A 22,824-nucleotide genomic window follows, 5' to 3' on the forward strand; every position below is an offset into this window, starting at 1 on the left:
TCGAGCCACATCGTTCCATGAATAAGAATTTTAGAAGAAAAGCTACCGCAACGCCACCTATCGGGTCCGAATCTTTGACTTTTTCTTTATTTCAACATTATATGGTGTGAATTCGAGCCAAATCGGTTCATGAATAAGAATTTTAGAAGAAAAGCTACCCCAACGCCACCTATCGAGTCCGAATCTTTGACTTTTTTTTATTTCAACATTATATGGTGTGAATTCGAGGCAAATCGGTTCATGAATAAGAATTTTAGAAGAAAAGCTACCGCAACGCCACCTAGGAGGGTCTAACGCAAACGAAAACAAATCCGGAGCACCACTTGAACATACGGCGTGAATACAAGGTGGATAGCTGCATTGGTTTAACCGTAATGGTCAGACATCAGGCACCAATGTTTATTTACTAAATTTTTTTAAGGTTTTTAAAATCTAGGCGTCCATCTTGGTTATATATCATCTTACAGAGTTGTCTCTAACAAGCTTCCAAAAAAAAACACGCTTGTGCTGCCATCCAACAATTAAAAACGAACTTCATAGAAGTGGACTTGAAAGTCCCCATAGGATTCGCCAGTAAATAAAGGGTTAAGATAATTTATGTGCGTCTATAATTCTTCGGAATAATTACGAGGCGATATGGAGAGGTCTTCGCTTCGTACATCGAGATAGAACTTGTTTCCCTGTATAGTATCCGCAATCCTGTAATATACGAATGAGATTTGACAGAAGTGGATAAAGCGATGGAGGGACTGTAACATCAGACGTGACGTCTCGGAAGACATAGACATCAGGAACTTTTTCTTTGCTCATTGTCGTTAAACGTGACCCATCTGTCGGGCCGCTTTACATGAACGTTTCCCTCGTCTAAACGCACTCTCTTGACAGAATTGCCAGGCTCAGCCCGAGTGGCGAGCGTACTACGAAATAGCGCAATTAAAACGCCTAAGAAGCTCTTAAAGAGTCCGTGCTCCTTTTCGTCGTTGCCGGCCGCGCGTGCGAACGTTTTCATCGCGACACGGGCTTTTACCTTATAGTGGCTTTAGGTTTCACGGCCCAACGGGTTAGCTCGTGTCCAAAGTACGAAATGTAACCTTTCGATTCGCTTAGACTATATATAGCTGGATCGACGAATGGTGGGTGAAGCAAAATTAGTTCTTCGGTACGCCCTGTTCGGGCTTGTTGCGTCTCTACTCTCTCTCTCTACTATCTACCAGTCGGACATCGCGACTGTACGTTATCGTTCGATATCTATACAGGTATTATAGATAGACTAGGAGAGTATAAAAAGAAACAAGACCGTGATATTATTATCGTGATATATTCAACATATATGAAGTATATATTATCTATGTATACAATATAAATATATAAAATGTAGAAAATATATAAAATGTATGTTGAATATATTCTACAATTATTATAATAATTATTTCGTTGTAATACATATACATATACATATATATATATATATATATATATATACATTTTATATATATTATATATATTATTATAATAATTGTAGAATATATTCAGCATACATGAAGTATATTTTCTACATTTTATATATTTATATTGTATATACATAGATAATATATACTTCATATATTTTGAATATATCATGATAATAATATCACGGTCTTGTTTCTTTTTATACTCTCCTAGTATATATATATAATACATATAATAATACAGTATACATATATATATATAATATTATATATACTTACTATTATATATATACATAATATATATATAATATATATAATAATACAGTATATATATATATATATATATATATATATATATATATATACTACAGTATATATATATGTATATATACGCGGCACGCTGTATATATATGTACTGCGAATTATTATATGCATTTATGACGTGAATATATATACACACATGAGACTATACATATACTATACTATACTATATACTATACTATACATACATATATATATTCACGTCATAAATGTATATAATAATTCGCAGTCTACCAATCATTACTCCAACGAACAGTTATCGCATCACCCAGCCCGCGTCTTTCAATACAAAAAAACAAACGCCATCGGTTCTTCCCACATGTAAATCCACCCGGACGGTTGTCCAACTCCGAATCAGTGAGTTTGTTTCCCTAGTCGGCTATTTCCAAAAAATCAATGGCGGAAACCGGAGCCGCTCGTCCGCGAGGACTTGACACCACTGTTTGCGGCGACGGTTTACAAAACAGTAATCGGCGCGACACAGATTTAGGCTGGCAAGTGCATAAAAGCTGGATCGATATCTGAACGTGTGTGCGCGTTCGTACGTTTACAAAAAGAAAAAAGAAAAAAGAAAGAAAATGGTACAAAAGTGCACGAGATGAGAGTTCCTGGGCGCATTAGGCGCCGCTATTGAAAGTTCGCCGTGTATAAACTCGTACGTTTCAGCCACGCGTCGACCGATTGACAAAGTCCATCGATTTTTAATCTTCTTTGATAGCTTGAATACACTGTAACGCGAATTACTGTCGTATTTAAGGGCCTTTCTCGCTTAGTTTCTTTTTGAATAATGAGGACTCTTCCTGTAAGGATATACTAATAGACTGCCTTAAATTGAAATTTTCCCTGGGGCATCTTTCCTGCGCCTAATAGCTGGCAACCCGTCGCGCGGTCTGTACTCCTGGTTGCCACCCGTCAGGGGCACCTTCGCGCGCCTACTAAGCGGCAACCGGTACTACACACCGACTAGCGCGCTGCATTAAAATTAAATCTAACCTAACGAGTAAAAGTTCGAATGCAAAACTTTTTGTCGGGAGCTTGTAATTTGCAGCTCACATGTACCGTAAGGGTGCACTAACACGTTGATCGCCACGTCACCCATATATGGGTGACAGTGCTTTTCACTGAACAACGAAAACTATTAGTTCTGAAAGTTAAGTGTCATAGAAAATGAATTTAAACGAAATACTTGAATTTTGATGAAGTTACAGAGCTAAACACCAAAATAAATGTTACATTACGCAGCTTCCAAAAGTCGTTAAACAAAATTAAACCGCAGTAGAAATTTTCAAGAGTATTAGTCTGGCAGTGAACGTGTTAATATAAAGCTTGAAAGTACCTTAAATTGAAATTTTTATTCTCGGTAGATTTAAGTGCAAATCTGGTTGCCATCCATGAGGGGCATCTTTCCTGCGCCTAATATCTGGCAACCCGCCGCGCATTCTGTAGTCCTGGTTGCCAGCCGTCAGGGGCACCTTCGCGCGCCTACTAAAGGACGATTCAGACAATACGACACGTACCGGCACCGACACGACAAAATATTAAAACACGCGTTTTAATGGAACTATTCACGCTATTCCCGCTAACGGAACCTTCAGATCGGTGTCTGTTAAGTGTGAATAGTTCCATTAAAACGCGTGTTTTATTGTTTTGTCGTGTCGTATAGTCCGAGTCGACCTTAAGCGGCAACCGGTAACCGCACACCAACTAGTGCGCTGCATTAAAATTAAATCTAGCCTTCGGATTAATTTAATTGCAGGCTTGCAGTGCATCACGCTGCGACTTGATCGTGATCGTCTAAAATTCTGTTTGCCAAGTCCCTGGGGCCTTGGGTGGTTCCTGATAGGTGGCCAAAGATTTGAAATTAATTAAACCTGCGGCAGATCAGCTATACAAACTTATCAAAACTAGTCGATAAACCTCCCATAGAACGGTGAAAATGGCGGGACCATAGAACGGAAATTGTATAGGAAACTCAGACGGTATTACCGACGATTAACGGATAAATAAATGAGTGCTTGGCGCGTTTGAAGCTCGCAAACATAGCACGTGATTAGTGGACTTTAGTTACATCAAAGAGCACGTTCCGAGTGTTCGAATTCTGTTCGCGATCGTCGAGAGGCTAGCGTTGAATTACAAGTGGAGGAACACAATGCAAACACGTCGAACGGAACAACGGCTATACCGACGAACACCGGAACGGAGAAGCGCGAGTAAAACTATTTCGTAAAACGATGAAACGAGCCGGATCGAGGAGGGCGCTAGTGGGTTCTGGAAACGACAAATTCTTCAGTCGAGTGCCACTTCGCACATAGTTCTCGTTGAACGCGACCTTTTTACGCGAAGGAACGAGGAAAATTAGGTCCTTTTTTCTGAGAAAGTCATCCATCGATTCGGCACCGTTTACGCTACACCTTTTGCCGAGGTTGACCAACGGTCTTCGAGAGTTATTATAGTTCTTTGCGATTCGTCGTTGGGACCGAGCCAAATTAAATCTGTCTAGTCGCGGAAACGATATAGAAGAACGTTCCTGGGATCGCGCGAAATCTCAAGTTTTTTTTTTTTTTTTTTTTTTGTTCTTCGTTACATTCGTATTAATAATGGAAAAGTCTTACGTCTGGCCTACTTTCCCCGCAATTTACCGTGCTCACGGCTTTCGCATAAGTTTCTTCAAGTAGCTGCACCCTAGTTCCGCTGTTCTTTTGTTGGCCGACCTTTCATTAGTCTTCTTCCGTTACAAAGGTCATTTCCGACTTCGGGTGAGTTCTACAAAAATGCAACAGATAACAATGAAACCAAATTTTCTCAGGTCCCATAAATTTTGCCAAATAAATTTCGCGCGCTATTAAGAGAATCCTTATCGATATTTTACGGTATAATTAATCAAAAAGAATAAATATTTTGCGTTAATAATAATAATATCGTTGGGTGGTCTGAATGCCTCGTAGACGTCACAGTGGAAGTAAGGATTTCCTTTCAACGGTAGGTGTACGTGGGAAGCGTATGGGTGCTGCTCAGTCGGTCAAGCATTGTTTTGGCTTTCTCCCTTCTTTGTTCTTCCTTGTGCCTGGAGACAGCGAGACGCGTCAGAGCATTTTGCCAACGAGAGACGAACGGTTTCCTTACCTAGCCACGCTCTCGTAAATAGACAATTCAGATCGACTGGAGAAATTGCACATTCGAGCGTCCAAGTGAACAATGAACGACGCGGAGTTCAATGCGGCCTCGAATATCTCGCCCACTGAAATCGTATCGTTTATCATTTCCCGCCGCTTTGTACGTCCGTGTATCAACAGCATCGATCGCGTGCATTCGCGTCTACACGGAAGACGACAGTGAACATTTTTCAAGCTTCAATTTCGCGAATGCGAGTTTCGTAGGATTACCGACCGACCATGTTACCGTTTTACCGACCGGTAGCCGATTAATCAGCTTTTCGTCTTCAACGCTTACCGACCGGTAACTGTTTAATCGGTATGGTAACTAACTATGGTAACTAGCAAGTATTTGTTACTTTGAATAGAGATACTAGTCGCTTAGCTCCCATATTTTTATACAATTCCCGGTGGTAGATCTTCAGGGTAGATCCGTGGTCGAGTGGCCGATGAGAAGGCATAGGATTTTCAATCGCTATCGGTCGGTAAAACGTCAAGTTGCCGAGTGCCGATAAAATAGAGGGGACCGGTGCAAAGGAACTAGGCCGCTCCGATTGCATTCCAATTGTCGCTTTCGTCGCTCTTACGTTTCTCTTTCACTTTCTTCGTTGCGCGGTGGACTTTTGATGTGAGCCGCCCAGTCGATAACAAAAACAAACACATATATATATATATATATATATATATATATATATATATATATATATATCAGCTCGAATATAACGCGAATGCAATTCGAATGTAGTTCAGATACTTGAGAAATAAAATATCGAAATATTAAATGATAGTTCCGGGCCAATTTTCGACTGACCTGCTTCGCCAAAATCGTTATTGGATACATCAAGGATTAATGTTTTAAGCTTGACGCAGCCAGACTGTAATACTTCGGCGAGGGCAGCGGCTCCGTCAGCTTTAATTCCGCAACCACTCACGTTAAGCATTTCTAAGCTGCTGGTTCGCAGCACATCTGAAACAGATACGGGCGTCTTCGTTGGAATTTCAGATTAAAATGTCGAATCTCAGGAACGAACTTTCGCGGTTGATATACAGGGAGGTCGACAACTACAGTTTTAATACTTTCCTGGTTGCTGTTAAGGTTACAAATAAAACTCACACGAGTATTTTCCTAGAACTCGAGCTATGCCCATAGTAACCTTGAGCGTACAAACTATGGCTACAGTGACCCTGAACGTCCAAAGTGCGCGACTACGACAGAAATATTTATGAGAACCACGTGTGCTGTCCACGAAACGATCGTAGTCCCGTCGCATTCGAAGAAGTGGCCTTGACCAGCCGAGCCTGACCCGGCCATAGTTTGTTTTACAAGAGAGTAAAGCCTTCGACACACAGAGAAAGTAAATATTGGCGTACAGAGGGGGGCCAATGTCAGCGAACCGATGCTGTATACTCACAGGCGCACACGTGAACCATCCCAGAGTCTAGCAAAGGGTTCAGTCTCAAATCCAGGTGCTTCAGCACCGACCCATCCGCCTTCAGCAATCCGTACACCACGCCAGCCACTCCGTCAGGGCCGATGTCGTTGTTCGCCAAATGTAAAACCTTCAAGCCCTTGTGCATGGACAGAAACTCGCCTACTGCGTGGGCGCCCTTGTCCGACAGCTTGCAGTGCGAGAAATCCATCTCCTCTATCTAGCTTTAAACGTGATTGTTAATAAATTTCATTAAAATTTGACAACGAATCGAATGGTTACCAACGTTTTCGTTCTCTACCGCTCCTTGAAGCAGCGCTGCGACACGCGGCTGATTCATATTGCTTCTAGATAGAGTGAACTTCTTCAGGTTGGAGCATGCCTTGATCCCCTCGCCGAGACCGATGCAGTCTTCGATGGAGAACCTTTTTGAACATAAATCAGTGTCAAGAATAGTATCAAGAAAAATGTATAATTTTTCTACCTATTATTCTATAAATACATATATTTCTTATCTACTCACAATCTGTTTCTCAATCAAATAACCTTTATCAATAAATTACTCTGGTGTAACTAGTTAACCCAGCACAAATGATATTCCCTTTTTTTTTTTTTTTTTAAATATATTCCTGCGAGTTTCAATTGCAATTTTGGCCACTGGAATATTGATTGAGACATATATGTTCCACTAGATTCGAAAGGGTTAAGAAGCGACTCACTCGAAATCGCGCCACTCGAAGTTGTCGTTCATGTAAACAACCCCAAACACGATGCGAATCTCGACGAGAAGAGGAAGCTGGGAGAGAATAACAGCCATGGGGACGTGGTGAACGATGTCTTCTTCCGCGAGGCACGGGTCGCCGTTGTCCAAGGACTTTTCGACTTTCCTATCGAATTTAGAAACATATTCCGACTGTAGTTGTAATTATGTATTTACTCTAATTAAATATACCAGTTTTATTTATATTGCGCCTAAAAGCTGGCAACCACTCGTTCAATCTGTAGCTCTGGTTGCTATCCATCAGGGGCGCCTTCGCGCGCCTACTAAACGGCAACCGGTGCTACACACCGACTAGTGCGCTGCATTAAAATTAAATCTAACCTAACGAGTAAAAGTTCATTCATTCATTCATTCATTCAAAGTGCGTAACTCGTTACACAAAGTTATTGCACTACCGCAATATCGGACATTTTTGCAAAGGAAACTACGATTCAGAAACGTCCCAGCTACTCCCCCACTTTCGGTTCTTACATTAATTCTGAGACACTCTGTATAAACGAATCCCGTCTAAGAGGCATTCCTTACTTGGTAGGTAAGAGGGAACCGATCCTCAACGAGTCCACGTAATTCTGCACGAGTTTCAACATTTTCTCGCACTCTTCTTTTTGCGTCTCGAAGAAGGTGGGCTCCAGACCTTCCAGATACTCCCACAAGAGGCCCTCGCAGTATCGTTGTCGCCACGAATTACCGTGCTCCGATAGGTCGTTCACTTCCCACCTACGGTAATCGTAATTAACATGTCTGACGATAACGTTCAGGGACCAACCACTAGTTGCTTTATGGAAACTCAATAGGCGGAATCCTACGGTTCCTGATATGTCCAGTATTCCCATAAGCAGACACAAGGATCTTATAATTATACCTAGCCTTCGAGCACCGTTCCCAATAATGCTCGTCGTCGATTCTGGTTATGGCCAACTCGAACGGCAGGTCCGTTGGTAGAATTTCTATCAGCCGATTCCTGTCCTCGCACGTCGGCAGCTCTTCCAGTACAGGGTTATCCTTCCACGAGGACGCTATCACGTAGGTAGCTAGGATTCTCAAGGGCGGGACTCTTCCCTCTACCCAGGAGACATCCTCCGATCGAATCGTCCTCTCCAACTCGCTCGACAACCGCGTGGTTTCGTACGAGCATCTTATCGACAGAACTTGGTCAGCAGGCCTTGGTTAGGTTAACAGAGTTCTGTCATTGTTACCTGTAGGCCTCGAAGACGTTCCTTGGTATCGTGTGAGGAATCCTCATTTCTAGATTGTCCTTTTTCCGCCACCTTCACAAATACGCAAACACTAGGGTCTTGTCTGTCTCTCTTCAAGGTGGCGCACTGCCAGATACCAACAAGACCAAACGCTCGTATCTTCAATTATGTAAGATTAAGGCAGATTTCAGTCAGCGTTGACACGGTTTTTTTATTTTTTTTTTGTTTTTTTTTTTGTGCAACAATAATGTAGTTTATTCAGACTTAGACTGGTAATAGCTCCGATCTCAGGAGCTGAGAAGTTAATGACCGTCACACCAACTAGCGCCACCTGGGTCTGGTTGACGCTACCCAGAACTGAAATCTACCCCAATCGACCTCCATCTACCTATTTTTTTAAGCGTTTCCTCGGTGTATACGACCATGTACGACCTCCTTACCTCAGAAAGCCTTCTACTGTTTAAGTTTAACAAGTTTCTATAGATAAGATCCGTTTTCTCTCGAGACACCTTGTATGTACGTCAGTCTAAACGAATCTCGCAAGAGCCAAGATAACGTTCCCCTTTGCGATTGTTTTCAGGAGTGTCCGGAGGGTGTGGTGCACGAGGACTCATTTAAGGACATCTACGCGAAATTCTTCCCCCATGGCAGTGAGTTCCAATTAAATAAGCGACCCCGTTTTAGCCTAAATAGTTAACGGCGTCTCCTCCTACGAATTCCAGACTCTAGCCTCTATGCCCACTACGTGTTCAAGGCCTTTGATGTCAACTGCAACGGCGCCATCAGCTTCAGGGTGAGTCCTCAGCTCTACACCGAAACCAGATTGGTTGTAGTACGCTGAAATCTGTCTTGATTCTTCTCAATCTGCATCCACTGTGTCTACAGACTATAAATCATACATAATTACAGTTATAGCTTCCTACAGTTACTTAAGACGTGATACAGGGAAAGCAGATTGGTAGTAGTACATTGAAATCTGTCTTGATTCTTCTCAATCTGTATCCACTGTATCTACAGACTATAAATCATACATAATTACTAGACTGCAGATTCTTATGCATTTATAGGAAATCTGAACGTGCAAGAAACTATAGAATAAACATAGTAGCCAATGATACATATAAAATATTGAAAGTAAAGTTGACATTATAATACTTGCAAAGTAAAATAAATCCCTATTCAGGTTCAATTTTAGTAAACATTTTATTTTGCATAAAGATCCGCAGACTAATAATTAGAGTTATAGCCTGGTACAGTTACTTAAGATGTGACACAGGGAAAGCAGATTGGTAGTACTACATTGAAATCTGTCTCGATTCTTCTCAATCTGCATCCACTGTGAAATATAGACGTACAGTCATGGTTTTAGTAAATTACAGTGGTTTAAGATATGGCTTTCGCAGGATCTTCTGGTGACTTTGTCAACGCTGTTACGGGGAAGCATCTACGAGAAGCTACGATGGACGTTCAAGCTGTACGACATAAACGGCGATGGATGCATCACCAGAGGGGAGCTAGGAGAAGTAGTGACGGCTGTGCACGAGCTTATGGGCAGGCGGCATCACGCCGAAGAGGAGAGAAAAGCGAGGGAACAGTTGGATAGGGTGTTCAAGAAACTCGACCTAAACCAGGACGGCGTAATAACGATCGAGGAATTTATAGAAAGCTGCTTGAAGGTGCGACGTCTTCTCCGTACTGCAGATTTTTATGCATTGATATTAAATTTGAATGCGCAACAAAACTACAAAATGGACGCGGTATACGATAGTATATAAAAATATTGAAAGTAAAGTTCGTTCCTGATCCTTTTTAGATTCGGTTCTTGTAGGTACAGTGGGTGTAGAATGTATTCGTACACCGATCAATTTTCCAAAAAACTTTTCTGTGAAATTGTAGTTTCTTAACTTCTTTTTTTGTAATCAATGATATTTTACATATTCTCGGAAGTCTCTAAGATAGATATAGTCCAAACTACATTTACTAGTTAATATAATTTGTGAAATTAACACAAAAAAAATGTGAAAAGTGGGTGAAAGTATAGAAGCAATAAGTATTTGTACGATTCTTATGACGAACCATTTACAGCAGATTTTGTAACGTAAACACATTAGTTTATTGCTCCGTGCGAATTAGGGAACATCAAATTTCCAGTAAAGTACTTTTTAAACAGTTGTCCGAATACTTATTGCTTCAACATTTCTATCGATTAATTGTTTTTTTCTTGTTAATTTCGCAACTTACATAAATAGCTAATTTTTTTTTGTAATCTATCTATTTTAGACATTTCCGAGAATATGTAGAATGTCATTGTTTATAAAAAATAAGTTAATAAATTACAATTTTACACAGTTTTTTTGGAAATTGATCGGTGTACGAATGCTTTCTACACCCACTGTACGTTTCCAATGATTTTATTTTGCATAAAGATCCGCAGTCCTGTTGCACGGTCCTGTTGTTGAGCTCGTAATTCCTGTAAGAATAGCGTTTATCGAGATTTGTTTTCCAGGATGACGTGATCACTCGGTCCCTGGCAATGTTCGATTGCGCGCTTTGATCTCCGGCGAAGGAAGAGCCCCCGGCAGTGACCACGACGCCGCCAACGCCGCTCTCCACCACGACAACCTTCTCGCAGTCCCAGTCGCCTTCGCCACCGCCGCCGTCCTACTCTCTGCTGCCACCGATTCCACCGCCTTTGCCTTCTCAACCACCTCCAGGTTACACTGTTCAGGATCAGGAGTTGTACATGCTTCTAGCGGCGCACTGGTGGAATCAACCGGAGGCACCGCTCTTTTGTTAAGGGTACGCGGTGATCTCAGTAGTCTGATTTATGGCAGAGTAAACAAACTTTCATCTGGATTAAATAAAAATGGTTAAAGGAGAAATGATAGAATTATCTCTGTTTTCAGGATGCGATAAACGTGATTCCTGACAGGGATGAGCTCCAATTTCCGGGAAGAGAAAGAGAGAGCCAAGCGACATAGGTAATCGTCGGAATCTTGCGGGTTCAAGAATACGATTAAATTTGTTCGTCGCGACGAACGAGCTGCAGGTGTTTCTTCTTGCGGAAGAGGTATTTTACGTCACGTAAGTGAACCTATCGGAGTACGTCCCGACGCGAGGTACTCCTGATAACGATGTGTCAATTGCGAGTCAACAACTCAGAGTATGGAATCGTTAACAAGTGAATTTAAGACGAGAGAAATTAGAAAGAAAGTAAAATCAATTCTAAGAATACCACGAAACGAGGGATTCGTTGTAGGAAGATTTTGATATCGAGTTCTCTGAGCTGAGAAGGATATTTGATATACGTTTCGAGAGGATAAGGAGTAGGAAAGAATTCGACGTGAAAGAGCATTCGACTTTGTTTGACTTCCGTGCCAAAGCCCCGTGTAAAAACTATTTTATTCGTTTCGCGAACGATGAGGAGCTTCGAAAGATACGATTTTACTTATGGGATTAATCAAGGATGATCGTGAGATAAAGTTGCACGTTAAACCGATAATTTCAAAATGCTTTTCTTGATCCTGCAACCAACCACTCGATGGTACAAGTCGAAGGGATTTGCTTTAGTTTTTAGACAATCGTGCGTATCGCGAGTTCCATTCGAAAGAAGTGTCTTCGTTCATCGATACTTATATAGTCCCGTTGACGAAACGACAGGACGATATTCTGTTGTCAATGATAAACCAGGGGGCAACCATTCTCGAGTACGTTTGTAGAGATATCGTAGACCTAAGCGATTGAGAATCAATTTTTTTAAAAATTGTTAAAAGTCGTAGACACTAAGCGAACACATTGAGTAGTTAAGGATAGGTCTCGTTGATTAGAACGCGAGAGAAGTTTCTGTTATCCGCTCACCCACGCCAATGGAACACCAAACTGCAATAATTAACTCGTACTAATGATCGTAATAGAAACGCGAGTATATATCGAAATTGAGCGGTTCGTTTAAATTTCGAATATCGAGTGGTGCAGGAAATTTTTCAACCTCCGGAGCCTCCGCCCTTCGTTTCCCAAGTATCGTGGGTACACCTGTAACATTTACCTGAGTTCTCGAAACATAGATTTCAAGTTGGAAAGTTCTCGCCACTCTCTATCATAACTTGTGTCTTTAAACTTGGTTAGTTGTCTGTTCAAGCACAGTAATTCACTCAGAATGTCGAATAATTCGAGTGATACTTACCTGAATATACTTTTTCTTTCTATTTTTTCCAAGTAGCGAATCAAACGAATTAGAGTGGTCGATTTAGGACAAGCTAATCTATGATAGGAATTTGTTGACTGTTATTCTCTCTTCGTAGCACTGACACGGTCACTTGTCAATTGGTGAAATCCCTCGTCACGGTGTTTTTAATAAGGATCGATGATGCGTAGGTTGCTAGGCACGTTCCTATAACAACTGTTACTCGGTAATTAATAGACTGCGGAACTTTATACAAAATAATATGAACTTTACTTTCAATATTTTATATGTATCATTGGCTACTATGTTTATTCTATAGTTTCTTGCATGTTCAGATTTCCTATAAATGCATAAGAATACGCAGTCTAGTAATTGTGTATGATTTATAGTCTGTAAACACAGTGGTTGCAGATTGAGAAGAATCCAGACAGATTTCAATGTACTACTACCAATCTGCTTTCCCTGTGTCACATCTTAAGTAACTGTACCAGGCTATAACTCTAATTATTAGTCTGCGGATCTTTATGCAAAATAAAATGTTTGCAAACGTATCTACTAAAATTGAACCTGAATAGAAATTTATTTTACTTTGCAAGTATTATAATGTCAACTTTACTTTCAATATTTTATATGTATCATTGGCTACTATGTTTATTCTATAGTTTCTTGCACGTTCAGATTTCCTATAAATGCATAAGAATACGCAGTCTAGTAATTATGTATGATTTATAGTCTGTAATCACAGTGGTTGCAGATTGAGAAGAATCGAGACAGATTTCATTGTACTACTACCAATCTGCTTTCCCTGTGTCACGTCTTAAGTAAGCAGGCTGTAACTGTAATTATTAGTCTGCGGATCTTTATGCAAAATAAAATGTTTGCAAGCGTCTCTGCTACAATTCAACCTAAATAGGAATTTATTTTACTTTGTAAGTATTATAATGTGAACTTTACGTTCAATATTTTTTTATATTATTGCATACTGCATGTATACAAATTTCCTATGAATGTATAAAAATCCACAGTCTTATGGTAATAGCCTGATATTCGCGTTTATTTCAAGGGTTTTCGTGTGCTCTAAGCTCATGTTTTGAATTCAACCCCAAACGGGCAATCTACGAGAGTGTTACCTGCTAAATTTTTACACGGCTACGATTCTACCGTTAAAAGATTGAAAGTATGCTACAATCAAGGATCCGTTACCTATTGTTCCTAAGAAGCGTGAAAGCGTAAATGTAAGTGTGAGTCGAATGAACGTTTCTCGAGTGTTTGACTCGTCGCATAAGCTACTAGATTCTCCCCATAAGTTCCCGGACACTTGATACTTGAATTTTCGACATTTGATCCAAATCGGAATTGAACAATTGGCAGAATGATGGATGAAAACTATCAGAAGCGATGGCATTTATTTTGAAGAATAATTATTGTTTGATTACGATGTTATTATAAAATGATTTATTTGCAGCAAGTGTCCGGGAATTTATGAGACAACCTAGTAAAATAAACAGATTTCCGTGCACGAAGTCGGTGCAAAGCCATTTTTCCCGCCAAAAACAAACCGCACCGCCATTTTCGCTAATCTCAATTCTGAAGTAGGAATATGGCTTCGGTCAGTCAACGCCAAAATCAGAGAAATTATGTATGAAAAAAAGAAAGAGAGAAACAAATCCAGTCTTCAGCACTTTCTGGTTATTCGAAGTCACTCGAAATCGTAAACGGAATCTCAATCGAATTTTTTTTTCTTTTATTTGGAAAACCGAAAGTTTGTTAACCTCGAAGTGCATCTTGTACACCGTATTCGATCTTAATGTTAAACGAGTTTTGTATGTTTTCTAAGAAAAACCAAAGAGGACCCTCGATGGAGAAACAACGAATGTTATATTAAACTTTTTCTACGCAGCCAGAAATATTCTTCGTGTCGCTTAAAGTAACGGGTGGCTTCAATTCTGCCAAAGTCATCGTTGTTCATTTTCGTACCAATCGAGATTTCTAACTGTTTACTTTGAGAAAAGAAATTAAGACGATGATTTTGACAGTGTTAAGCTTCCAAGAATTTGTTAAATTTTTATCTCAATGGAAAATGTCGAATGTTCACGGTTACTTCTGTTTGAAACGTTGAAAAAGGAATAAGGTGGATCTAAAGATCTAAAGTTTGTCTAAGAAAAACGCTATGGCAATTCCTCTTTCGGTTACTCGTTCCAATAAGTACGAGCAGCTTACAAAAACTTTTCATTGGTTGTGTCGGTGCTTCAAACAACCGTTTCATTTTCTTTAGACCATTCTGGATAAATGGTAATTTATACTTTCGTAGACCAACCATTTGACACAGCTTGTTCCTCAGTAATCTGTAACTTAGATACATATCGTACGTGCTTGTTGGTCGTTCGAAGTTGGAGCAACTATCAAACTTGAGGTTTCTAAGTTTAAGATCTCCGTGTCCCTGTATCTAGGAATCAGACATGCTGCGTGATTTGAAGGAGCATGTGCACGGAAAGAAATTTGGACACCAAGCATTGCCAGTTATCACAACTAAAAATAATTCTAATAATAGAGAAGTGGTATATCGGAATTAGATACTTCACAGCACTAGCAATATCAAGCTAGAATAATACTGGACTCTCGATGCAATACTTCTGTGTTATTAGAACTTGTACTGGAAACATTACGACTCCAAATTTCTTTTCGCGTAGATTTTAGTCTAAATCGCGAGCGATCGTAGCTGTAAATCGAAAAGAACCTAGTCAATTGATGATCATTAGAAGTAATATAGAGTGTAATTAATTCATTGGACACTAGAACTAACTCGTTCAACACCCGTAGCCCAAAGGTTTCCGATCGTGTTCTTTAAACTTTATATCGAATATATGATTTGTCGCTTCTTTGTTACACTTCCAAAGTGCATAAAATTGCGGAGATTCGAACTTTACATTAATTTTATATCTTAAGGGTGCGCAGGACCCAGAGCCAAACTCCGAGTTGACTTCAGCGACAGTTGCGGAAAAAGTAGGAAACTTCGGGATAAAGACAGAGAGAGCGATACAACAATTACAGGAGAGACGAGAACAGGACGATTAGGCTAGCATGATTTTTTTCCAGGATATTGAAGCAAAGAAGCAATATTTTCTAATAATTCTGGTTTTAATATATTCGTTACACTTTGGGAGATACGACTCCAAGGCTTGATTTTGCAATTTCGGCCTTAAAACTTTATAAACAATAAAATGAAGATAGCAAACATACTTTTATTGCTTATAAAGTTTTAAGGCCGAAATTGTAAAATCTGTCCTCGTCTCTCCTGCAATTGTTGTATCGCTCTCTCTGTCCTTGTTCCGTAGTTTCCTACTTTTTCCGCAACTGTCGCTGAAGTCAACTCGGAGTTTGGCTCTGGCTCCTGTGCACCCTTAATTGATCAAACGGAAACTCTCGATGCAAATGAACCCTTTGCACTATCTTTTGCGCCTGTAGGTAAAGTTCGTTCGATTCGGTTCTTATCACGGTTAGCCACGAATAAATCTCGTCGACGAACGTAACACTTGCGTCGAGATATCAAAAAATGATGCTAGTCGATAAAGTTAGGTGAAACTTAGCGTAATGGTCATTGAACGAGAGGCACGAATAACGAATCAAAATTTGTTACGATAGTTAAGTAGCTATTATGGAGTATCGGTTAGTTAGTAGCGGATACGATACAATTGTTAAGCTTAAAGGCACTTTTTTATGACGAAACCTAAATAATTAGAGAGTAAACGATTCGCGGTCGATTAGCGTTAATGTATTATCTCGTATATTCGGTATGTCGTTAAAGTATTCGAACGACTGTCGCGAAAATATACAACTGGAATGGATTTTGGAATTTTTTAGCGATCGTTTAAGATCTAGCAAGACATATCTAAGTATACCGAGGCCATTTATTAGTTGTCACGTTAAACTCTCGAGGCCTAAATATTATACACTTTGATTCTTAATTATTATTATTGCATACTAAAATTGTAATAATTTTAAAACTACGTTTTCTTTTACAAGTTCTATTTCAAGTCTGTCTCATAAGAGCGTGTCTGTTATATTTCTGTGAATCTTTATATATTTATACAAAATTTTATATGGGTCGAATCTACACCTAAAACACTAATACGCATAATTTCAACATTATTTGTGCATTCAGATCGCGAGTGAAGATACATAAAGTGCCGAAACCTCTTGCGATAAAGTAACTCCAAACATTCACTTTTACAGGGTGTTTCGCACTTTTCTGTATTATTCTTTTTCTACGGACAGACCCAGCATGTCTAATAGGACACCGAGCCCAAAACGAAGATTCATCACTGAACACTGTATTGCTCCAATTGCAATCACTACTTTCGTGACCAGATACCAGACAATTTTTGGCAAATATAATTGCTAACGGAGGATATTGGACACCTTACTAGGTAAATGCATATTCGTGCTTTAGGTGTAGATTCGACCCATGTAAAATTTTGTACAAATATATATATATAAATATATAATACAGTCTGTGTAAGAAGTATTTGTACAGCAACCAATTTAAAATAAATGGTTCCTGTACGAATAGTTATTACACTGACTGTATATGTATAATATAATAAATATATATAATATATATTTACAAAAATATGTAGTAATTTACTTACAATTGACTGTAAGTAATTCAATATCGTCCATCACGGTTTTTGATTGCAAACGTTCGAATACTTTAACGATCCACTGCGTCTAGATGCTCCGCAGTGTACGTTAATTAATTCTCGTACTGCCAATTTTCCATTAGACCGAACATCGTTAAAAATGGACATACCGCGGGATAAGGGGAACTTCTTGAACATGAAACAAGCACTGTTCGTAGATCACCGTTATCGTCCTTTACCCAGGCCTTTCTCCATTTACTCGTAGCGTTCGTACTCGCGATCTTTGTTCGTTAGATCAGAGATTAGGTATCGGCGACGAAACTGACTCGATCTCGAGCGGTATTCCAGCGAAAATTGTATCTTTAGGTCAGATCCTCGCCAACGCGTCGACAACTTGTATCTCGCAACAGTTGAATTGTAAATTCAGACGAATAAAAGAGGAATGTCGTTATTGTTAACAGTTTCTATTATTTATTCACCCACCCGGTGGAGTTTCACACTGCTTCGTACTTCACTAATCCAATTACAATGCTGCGATCACTGATTAACTGACACGTGCGCCAGAACGACAGCGAACTTTGAATACGTCCACCCCATACGGAAGCCAACACAAGAATGACACGTGGTCGATGCGGCGCAGCTACGCGCATGCGGAGAAGGATAATTACGTCACGCGTCGTGATTGGTTGCGATACTCAAACTATTCAAACATCGTCGCGCGTTTCATGGAAACTTTCTTTAATGCATTTTTTATATTAATGCATTTCTACCGCTACACTTGCACGATTTAAAATGTATTCTCTCTTTTCTTCGCATCATGGATTATTTATAAATCGAAAACTTCGTTTTTAAGGACGAAATCACAGGTATGTTCTAGCATTTATTTGTTTGTAATTGGCTATTGCGTTTGAATGTAGCGGATTTTAATTACGTTTTCTTTTATCACGTAATTCATTTTTCCGTTAGTTGCAATTATTTTTAACAATCCCTTAACAACCGTCATACAGTTCAAACGTGTTTCCAACCAGCTCCTTGAATTCAAATTCTTAATCTTATTTTATTGTTCTTGTTTAAATACTAATTTTTTTATGTAGAATCCTTACAAATACGGTACAAATGACGCCATCTACCCATAAATCGCCCAAGTTTGTACCCATTTAAATAGAGTTATGGTATGTGGGTAATACGGTACAAATGGCGCCATCTAGCGTCGAAAATAGGAACTAATCGAGGACAAACTTGAGCGTTTGTCCGATAGAGGCGCTGACCAAACTCCGAGAATTAGTTCCGCCTTTCAGCACTAGGCGGCGACGACGATGACGACTAACAGCGCCATCTTACAGACACAGTAGAAACTAATTTCACTACAAACTTGAACGTTTCGCCACGGATGGCGCCACTGAATACTCTGAATTACCGACATAAATAAATTGCAATTATTTACAAATTTAACTTGTTTCACATGTAAATATTGATCAATAACTTGAGATTAATCTACAGGCAGCATGATTTAAAAAGCACGATATATAATAACGTTCCTTTCTCTTACATTTCTGTTCCCTGACTCTCCCACAGCTTGGTTATCTCCGGTTATCTCGTGATTGCTAAACATGGGGCGGTTGAATTTCTCCTGACGTCTTTATTTCTCGATGAATTTATCACTGTTGCTAATTACCAGTTACTAAGTATGATTTCACATCGATTAACGAGTTCACGATTGAATGCACGATGAATTCGTTTGAAGATGACATGTTCGCGCTCAGTGACGAGGATTTACCTTTACCGATATTGGAACCAGAATGTAATCCGGTAGAGGAGCATTTAATGAAACAATTATCCGACGTACAGAGTCGAATTGAAAAAACAAGTAACGATATCAAAGAGATTCAAGATACAACGAGACACGTCTTGAAAGCTTTACACCAACAAGCCCAGTTCGGAGAGCAAGTGTCCTCGGATTCTGACAGCAACGTGAGTCATTCAATTCTGATAGTAACGATAATAACATGTCAAATGAAATATACTCGATTAACTCCTTAAGAATATATTGATAATAATATATATTAGAGAATTTTTAATATCATCGTATTGTAATATATTACAATTAAATGGATTTGTACCAAAGCAAACGTTGATTTATAATATTTATAATACACACATTTAGTTTGTATTCTGTAATACATATTGACATTAGTTTGTTATTACTTTACAGTTGTACGATGTAGATGGACAACCGGTGGTGAAGAAGAAAAAACATGGAATTCGTAAGCACGATCAGATTTTAGTTGTACAAAGTAATTGGAAGTACATTTTTCACGACAAGTGGGTTATCGGTATAGTACTACAAAATACTTCATCCGAGTAAGTACATTATTAATAATTATCGTTGTATTTCGTATCATAATTTTGATTTCTCAAGGTTACTCTGTAATAAAAGCTGATAAAATATCGAATCGAAAGTAAAGTAATTTTTTGTTGTCCAAGCTCAATTATAACAAATTAATCATAGTTAAATAAAATTAATTTTCCATATAATCTGCTTGTTTGAAACACTTTTTATTTGCCAAAATAATTATTGTCATTTTGTACTTATTATTTATAAAATTATAAAGGATTGAAGTCTACCGTACCGTGTCTGTTCTTTAAGTTCTTTCCATTTTACAATGAATTATTATTCATATTATTTACATAAAATCCCACGATTTCGAGACATTGTCTCTTCGTAAATGTATCGTCATAGACTTAAGTACGTTTCTGTAATAAAGTTCACGATATCATGACAATGTAATTCTATGCAACTCAAATATTATTTTAATAAGTGTAAATAAGTATTAGAAAAATTGAAATGTATATATTTCTATATGTTCTTGCATTTGGAAGTCGTATAATTTGATACATCTTACCGCTACAATTATATGCTACATTCTTTTGAGGCAGTACTATTACCATTCCATCAATGGTAATAATAACTATGATAACAACGTTTATATCAACATATGTATATATACATATACACAGATATACACATAGAGAATCGGGAAAAACTCAAATATGTTTCGCGACTAATGGGACTATAACTAATGTATTGTACTATAGCAACCGACGAACCATAGGTTTTCGCGTTAACCAAAAACCCTTGATACCCGGGTAATGCATCCTACTATTTATATAACTCACGCGATCAGAAATGAAGAAAGGTAGATTCTATCTACAGGAATGCAAGTATTCGCTTAGAGAAAGGATGATCACAATGCACTTAATTCCTATTAATAAATTCTTAATACATCGTTAATTGGTGTGTGTAGCTCGAGTACGCAAGCGATGGGATACTCCTATGCGTACAAGACCTTTAAAAATGTTCTCTCATCGTCTTGTAACAATTTACAAATAATCTTTGTCAAGGTTCTCATAGATCCTAACAATTTAATAGACCGCGACATTCGTTATTTATCAAAAGTTTAAATGCAGTAGCAGTGCTCGCGCAAGTATCACCGACTCGAGCAGTCGAGTACTCTTCTCGCGATATCTCAACAGGTAGATAACGCTACGAATTAATTCGTTATACCAACGAACGTTATTACTTATCTAATATTTTCGTTGTAACCGACAACACGTAAAAAGAAGAAAAAGAAGTCAAGCGTCGACACGCTTGCAATCTATGTACGAAACAACAGGCATTATTTTTTACAAATCAGTTCAGTGTCCTCGTCTCTCCCAAGCGCAATGTAATCAGCGGGAGAGTAATCGAAAAGCACAAAGTCGTACCTGGAACAAAAACGTTTGTAGTATTTTGATCGTTTCACGTTTGCGCAAAGTCGACCCTTACCTAAACATCTCGTAGAGATCTTTGATTTGCGATTTGGACAATTGAGCGAAATAATTCTTTATTACATCCTTCGTTTGGACACCTCTCGTGGGGTTTTTCCATTCGGGTTTGATAATGTGACCCACGTGCGCTTGCTTTATTAGATAATCTTGATCTTCCTTTAGGAAACAAAAATCACGTTCTATTTTTGTACAGATACTTTCTATCACTATTTACCATATTTACCAAGAAATACTTACGTGAAGCGTTTCGAATTTCGCGATCACGTCGAATCGGACTTGACACGGCGTACAGAAATTCACAACTGGCGTCCAATGCATGTCTAACTCGTTGCCAGCTCTCCATTGACAGAGCAGCCATCGAACGAACTCCTCGAACAGCGGATACCTTGGACCGTGTCGCCCGTTTGTCTTTGGATCCTGACCATTGTTTGGAAACAGAAAGAAATATATTCGATTAAACCATATGTGGATGACAAGGATATTCACTAAGGAATTAAATACATTAATTCTGAAGGTGTAGTGTTAAAGAAAATAAATCTAGGTAGGATTAATGAATTTTAAAGAGGTTGTAGAAATCAGTTTTACCACAAATGTTAAATTATATCATTTCTAATTGTATAGAAACAAAATTTTAGCCTAGCAGGCATTTTTATGATTATTGATCTGGCAGTTAATGTGTCAAATAACTAAGCAAAATTAGAACTACGTTCAAAACTCGTACCCTGGACCTGTAGTGCCAGACTATGTGAGCCCCTAAGTTGCTGTGAAATGTGTGCGGTAAGCTGTGCTCCAGCTTGTCTCTGTAAGCGCTGAGCAGTCTCTCGAATGGATGCCTGACAATCAGGAAGCTGATACTATCGTTTAGGAACTTGGAGAGCTCTTCGGCTGTGTGCCTGGGATACCTTTGCCTCGCCAGAGACACAGGTACAGCTTTGGAGGCCCTCAAGAACTGTGGACTGTACCTGAAAGGCCAAGAAAGGGAAAGATCCATTTACATACAAAAATGAATGAGAAAGGACAATTTTATCATCGGTCAACTCAAGTCTCACCCAGCGAGTAAATTAAAATTGTACATCCAAGACGTAGATGCTGCTTTAAAGACGTTGCACCATATCAAGTGATACTCTTTATTTACAAGGAACTCCCAAGCATTAGGCCTGTGCAGGGAATCATTTCCAGGCCTGTCTAGCTCCTCCTCCGCGCACTTCTCGGCCAGGAACTTCCTCCTAGCGTCCAGTCGACGCTCCGTTTCGGCGTTCGTCGCTTCCTCCATCAGTTTCTCCTCTGGAGTTAGGTTCGAATCCTCCTGTCAACAAAAACGTACGTTTCGTTAATCCTATGTTACATGAATTTATTATTATTTTTTTTTTTATTAATAAAATCTTAGGCCATCGTTGGACCACAAATACATGTTGACATACAAAAATATAAAGATATAGAACTTGTGTCCCGAGTTGTTAGATAAAGTTAGTTAAAAGTTATCTGCCATATATATATTATATAATAATAGACTTGAGACTCCTCCTTGAGAAAGACCCTTAAATATTCTTCTTGTATTGCCAAAACCCTTAAAACTTACTGTTCTTCTGTACATCCAGAGCGCTAAAAATGTTAGCATTCTACTTGGGTTATATAAATTTAATTTCCCATGACACCACCCTGGATATATATAGAGTATCCTGCTAACTATATATTTTTTCAGTATTATATGTCAGAATACTGAAAGGTGTAGAATACTTCCATATCATACAACGTTACACAGACTCTCGTACCATAATGAAGCAAGATACAAGGTAATCCTCAACATCGATACACAGTATAGTACAGGAAATTATGGTATAATAC

The 22,824-nt window shown here is 39.0% G+C and overlaps 4 protein-coding genes across 7 annotated transcripts in view; 2 read left to right on the plus strand and 2 right to left on the minus strand.

Annotated features, from left to right (window-relative positions):
* Window positions 1-17,609, plus strand: part of LOC128889840 (Kv channel-interacting protein 1) — a 30,315-nt gene extending 12,706 nt beyond the window's left edge. Inside the window, exons 3-7 of the mRNA XM_054147863.1 lie at window positions 8,909-8,978; window positions 9,051-9,121; window positions 9,732-10,004; window positions 10,835-11,127; window positions 11,235-17,609. Coding sequence (XP_054003838.1) covers window positions 8,909-8,978; window positions 9,051-9,121; window positions 9,732-10,004; window positions 10,835-10,882 — 462 coding nt within the window. The 3' untranslated portion in view covers window positions 10,883-11,127; window positions 11,235-17,609. The remainder of the gene's footprint in view (window positions 1-8,908; window positions 8,979-9,050; window positions 9,122-9,731; window positions 10,005-10,834; window positions 11,128-11,234) is intronic.
* The window catches only part of LOC128889780 (dynein regulatory complex subunit 5), a 19,751-nt gene extending 971 nt beyond the window's left edge, over window positions 1-18,780 (minus strand). The window contains exons 1-11 of one of the 4 annotated variants that reach the window (XM_054147754.1): window positions 18,701-18,780; window positions 8,329-8,400; window positions 7,995-8,267; window positions 7,658-7,849; window positions 7,071-7,238; window positions 6,638-6,776; window positions 6,334-6,571; window positions 5,733-5,888; window positions 4,893-5,007; window positions 4,382-4,833; window positions 281-699 (exon numbers count right to left, since the gene is read on the minus strand). In XM_054147754.1, coding sequence (XP_054003729.1) covers window positions 4,743-4,833; window positions 4,893-5,007; window positions 5,733-5,888; window positions 6,334-6,571; window positions 6,638-6,776; window positions 7,071-7,238; window positions 7,658-7,849; window positions 7,995-8,267; window positions 8,329-8,400; window positions 18,701-18,702 — 1,446 coding nt within the window. In that variant the 5' untranslated portion in view covers window positions 18,703-18,780 and the 3' untranslated portion in view covers window positions 281-699; window positions 4,382-4,742. Of the gene's footprint in view, window positions 1-280; window positions 700-4,381; window positions 4,834-4,892; window positions 5,008-5,732; window positions 5,889-6,333; window positions 6,572-6,637; window positions 6,777-7,070; window positions 7,239-7,657; window positions 7,850-7,994; window positions 8,268-8,328; window positions 8,488-17,321; window positions 17,457-17,634; window positions 17,984-18,700 lie in introns of those variants that run through there. The other 3 variants (XM_054147781.1, XM_054147771.1, XM_054147762.1) reach the window with 3 other exon arrangements.
* The window catches only part of LOC128889814 (uncharacterized), a 24,206-nt gene continuing 20,118 nt past the window's right edge, over window positions 18,737-22,824 (plus strand). The window contains exons 1-2 of the mRNA XM_054147819.1: window positions 18,737-19,122; window positions 19,364-19,512. Coding sequence (XP_054003794.1) covers window positions 18,880-19,122; window positions 19,364-19,512 — 392 coding nt within the window. The 5' untranslated portion in view covers window positions 18,737-18,879. The remainder of the gene's footprint in view (window positions 19,123-19,363; window positions 19,513-22,824) is intronic.
* Window positions 19,689-22,824, minus strand: part of LOC128889774 (carbohydrate sulfotransferase 11) — a 20,831-nt gene continuing 17,695 nt past the window's right edge. The window contains exons 3-7 of the mRNA XM_054147742.1: window positions 22,029-22,285; window positions 21,701-21,941; window positions 21,217-21,396; window positions 20,978-21,135; window positions 19,689-20,916 (exon numbers count right to left, since the gene is read on the minus strand). Coding sequence (XP_054003717.1) covers window positions 20,829-20,916; window positions 20,978-21,135; window positions 21,217-21,396; window positions 21,701-21,941; window positions 22,029-22,285 — 924 coding nt within the window. The 3' untranslated portion in view covers window positions 19,689-20,828. The remainder of the gene's footprint in view (window positions 20,917-20,977; window positions 21,136-21,216; window positions 21,397-21,700; window positions 21,942-22,028; window positions 22,286-22,824) is intronic.

The sequence above is a fragment of the Hylaeus anthracinus genome, unplaced genomic scaffold (genome assembly GCF_026225885.1).
Source record: "Hylaeus anthracinus isolate JK02 unplaced genomic scaffold, UHH_iyHylAnth1.0_haploid 0, whole genome shotgun sequence".
Classification (NCBI taxonomy): Eukaryota; Metazoa; Arthropoda; class Insecta; order Hymenoptera; family Colletidae; genus Hylaeus; species Hylaeus anthracinus.